Source organism: Microtus ochrogaster, chromosome 10 (assembly GCF_000317375.1).
Source record: "Microtus ochrogaster isolate Prairie Vole_2 chromosome 10, MicOch1.0, whole genome shotgun sequence".
Lineage (NCBI taxonomy): Eukaryota > Metazoa > Chordata > Mammalia > Rodentia > Cricetidae > Microtus > Microtus ochrogaster.
Window position 1 is genome coordinate 44327002 of NC_022016.1, and position 3898 is coordinate 44330899.

The 3898-nt window shown below is 52.5% G+C and overlaps 1 protein-coding gene across 8 annotated transcripts in view; it reads left to right on the forward strand.

Moving 5' to 3' along the window:
• Arhgef10l (Rho guanine nucleotide exchange factor 10 like) overlaps positions 1–3898 on the forward strand; it is a 125496-nt gene that overhangs the window by 80002 nt on the left and 41596 nt on the right. For all 8 annotated transcript variants that reach the window (XM_026781945.1, XM_005352927.3, XM_026781946.1 and 5 more), the window contains one exon: positions 370–470. In XM_026781945.1, coding sequence (XP_026637746.1) covers positions 370–470 — 101 coding nt within the window. The remainder of the gene's footprint in view (positions 1–369; positions 471–3898) is intronic.

The window sequence follows — 3898 nt, forward strand, 5'->3', positions numbered from 1 at the left end:
CATTTGTCCCCTCTACAACCATCTCACAGAGTGACTGCCCTGTGCCAGGTGCTGGAGAGAGACAGCGTGAGGTCCTTTCCCCCTCTGTGGAATGCTGGCAGGTGGTGATGCCAGGACCTTAGCTGGGCATAAAGCCAGGGCCGTTGGAGGTCTGGGACTGGGCTACCAAGAATGGCTTAGCTCCTCTAGCCAGGTGCCCCTGCCCATCACAGAGAATGGAAGGAGGTCTCCCCAAGGTGCTGGCCACAGGCCTCCAGGAACATGGATTGAAAAAGAGCCAAGGTGAACCAAGGCCTTCCGAGGCCTACCAGGGATCTGAGCCTCTCTCCCAGGCACCCATGGGGTCCTGTCTCATCTTGCCCTCCGCAGGTCTGGCCGCCCCATCAGCTTCATGGTGGTCTTCATCACACCGACCCCCCTGAGCAAGATTTCCTGGGTCAACAGGCTGCACCTGGCGAAGATTGGACTCAGTGAGTACAGCCAGGGCAGGTGTAGGGAGGGAGGTTGAGCATGTGAGCCCACGGTGGTCAGTGAGGCAGGGACATTTCCCGGTGGGAGGGAGTGAAACCATGCAGAAATGCCTGGAGCTCAGCTCTGAACCTTGGACCAGTCTCTTTCTCTCTCAGCCTCCCTCTGACCTGACACAGAGTGAATTAGCAGCTACCAGGGCCCCAGTGAGGGAGGCAATGCCAAGGGAGTGAGTGCCGAGTCTTCCTGGTGCACAAGGTGACGGCAGTCTGCCTGCTAACCAGCTGTACAGGAAAACAAATAGCAGGCTGGACTCAGCTGATCTTAGCCAAAGGCCTCCTTAGTGCCCAGTATGGTGGCATATGCAATAATCCTAGCACTTGGGAGGCCGAGGCAGAAGGATTTGGGGTTCAAGGCTAGTCTTAGCTGCAGAGCAAAGCTGGGGCTGGTTTGGGTTACAGGAGACCCGGGGCTTAAAAAGCTCACATAAACAAATAATAAATCGGAAACCTCTATATGACTGTTTCCGCCTTGTACCCATTAGTACTGATACAGAGAAGTCAGTGGGTGGCTATAGAATGCTGCTGGGGTAGCAGATACTTGCAAACTTCCACATACGTCTCCGCCATTGTTCACAAGCTCCCTGAGCTAGGGCTGTTGAGAACTTTCTTTTTTAGTCATTGAGGACTCAAGCCTAGAGAGGTGCAGTGAATTTTGTGAAGTCACACAGCAGAAAGGGGTAGATGTAGGATACAGACACTGGGCATTGTGCCCCCGGGAGCCCAGGCCACCACCCTGTCCCTCTGTCCTATCCCTGCCACATTCCTGTTTGTTTTGCTACTTGGCATCTTGGTCAGTCAGAAGTGCTGTATGATAGACAGCCAGCTGATACTGGGACTGTTTCTTTACCTGCAAACAGAGACCGCACCTTCATTTCCTGCCCAGACCCGAATAATCACATAAAAACTATATTAATTACAACACTGCTTGGCCAATGGCTCAGGCATATTCCTATCTAGCTCTTATATCTTAAATTAACCTGTCTCTATTAATCTATGTATTGCCACAAGGCTGTGCCTTACTGTTAAGGTTTTGGCGTCGGCAGCGGCATGGCATCTCTTTGGCTCCGCCTTCTTTTTCCCTGAATTTAGTTTAGTTTTCCCAGCTATAGTCTGCCCTAACATAGGCCAAAGCAGCTTCCTTATTAATCAGTGATAATAAATAATATCCACAGCATACAGAGGGACTCTCACATCATTTATCTTTACTGTGTACAAATGTGCTTTTTAATATTTATCTTATGTGTGGGTTTTATGTCTATGCACCACATGCATGCAGGGTCCTTAGAGGCCAGAAAAAGGCATCAGATCACCGGGAACTGAAGTCACAGATAGTTGTAAGCCATCATGTGGGTGCTGGGAACCGAACCTGGGTCCTCTGGGAAAGCGGGCAGTCTCTTAATCACTGAGCCACCTCACCAACTCCCCACTTTTTTCTGGGGCTCATTAACTGAGCTAGACTGGATGGCCAGCAAGCCCCAGGGATCTCTGCCTCTTTCACTTAAACGCTGCAATTGCAAGCACAGGCAACCCTTCCCAACTTGTTTGTTTCGAGCCAGGGTCTCCCCATGTAGCTCTGGCTGTCCTGGAACTCCCTCACTATGGAGACCAGGCTGGCCTTGAAGTTACAGAGATCTTCCTGCCTCTGCTTCCCATGTGCTGGGATGAAAGGTCTGTGCCACTACACCTGGGTTTCCCAGCTTTGTATTTTTTCTTTTTCTTTTTCGAGACAGGGTTTCTCTGTAGCTTTGGACCCTGTCCTGGAGCTCACTTTGTAGACCAGGCTGGCCTCGAACTCACAGAGATCTGCCTCCCAAATCCTGGGATTTTATAAAGCCATGCGCTGCCACCACCAGCTTGCTTTTTTTTTTTTTTAATGTGTCCTCTGGGAATGGAACTTGTTTGTATGGCAGGTACCTTATGGACTGAGCCATCCTCTGACAAAACTTCTACTCTTGAGGAACCTCAATTTGAGATGGTCAGGTGGACATTAAGTGAGGTGCTGGATGGTGAAGTGGGGCCATGTGGCTGTTACTGAATGTGAGGGCTGCACCAGGGAGAAGCCATGGGAAGATCTGGGCCAAGTGATGCAGGCGTGTGCATCACAAGCATGCAGGTCCTGGAGCAGCGATAGCTGGTTCACAGTGGCCAGAGAGGACAGGGCCTGGGGGTGAGGGAGTCAAAGAAGTAGGTGGTTGACTTGGAGGGCAGTGATGTTCTGTAGGGGAGGGGTGAGGCTTGCAGAGTGTGCAGGGGTGAGGCATGCAGGGTGCGCAGGAGGAGGCCTGTGCTCTGGTTGCGCCCTGAAGGTTTTCACTGAAACGTGGGAACCTGGGATGCTGCAGTTGGGTTTCTATCCAAGTGAGCCCTTCTGCTGCTATGCACAGGGCCTTGAAGGAGCAGGTGCAGAGGGGGATGGGGTGGGAAGGGGGTGTGGCTCTGGAGGAGCTGTCCCAGCTTGGTCAGTGTCCTAGGCTAGGCCTGGTGTAGCTTAGAACTCGGCCTTGTCCACAGAGGGTGGAGGGAAGGCTTTGAGAGCTTTACCATGTGATTTGACCCTTGGAAGGGCTGAGGGGGTCCCCCTACTGGGCCTTGGAGGCGGGCACACACTGATTCCCTATTATACATGACTTCAATGTTGGGCAGACCCAGGGTGAGCCCTCCCTCCCTCCCAACCTCCCTGCCCGTCTGTCCTTCTGCCCTCTCCCACTTCCCCTGCCTCCCTGCTCCATTCCTGCCCCCTCCTCCCTAGGGACCTCCTATCTTCCCCTAACCCTCTTCCTTCCCTTTTATTTCCTCCTCCCTTCCCTCCTCCTTCCCCTCTTCCTTCCTTCTGCTGTCAGGAGGGAACTAGGGTGTCACACATTCTAGGGAGGCTTTGCCCTGAGTAATGCCCTCGGTACTCCTTCTTCTTCCACTTGGAGCCAGTCCTCCTTGAGCTGAATTTGCTCTGTGACCCAGGCAGGCTTTGAACTCACCATCCTCCCAGGTCAGCTTCCTGAGTACCTGGGACACAGGTCCAGGCTCCTGGGCTAGGCTTTCCAGGAAAATGGACTTCCTGTTTGAACCTGGATACTCTACAGAGCTGGGCTGGTGTGCTGGGCCTGGTGCTGACTGAAGCAGGTGCCTGGGCAGCCTGTAGACTGCCATATCTTCACACAGCTTCACTCTGGCAACCTCAGTAGGGCAGTCATTTGAAATTACGTCTGAATGCCTGGGTCTCCTGGGGGCTTGAGTGGTTTCTTTTTATTTTGCTACATTTTGTTTTTCATCTTAGTGTCGTGTGTGTGTGTGTGTGTGTGTGTGTGTGTGTGTGTGTGTGTGTGTGTGTAGGGAACAGAACCATGTTAAAGATGTGGCACTCCTGTACC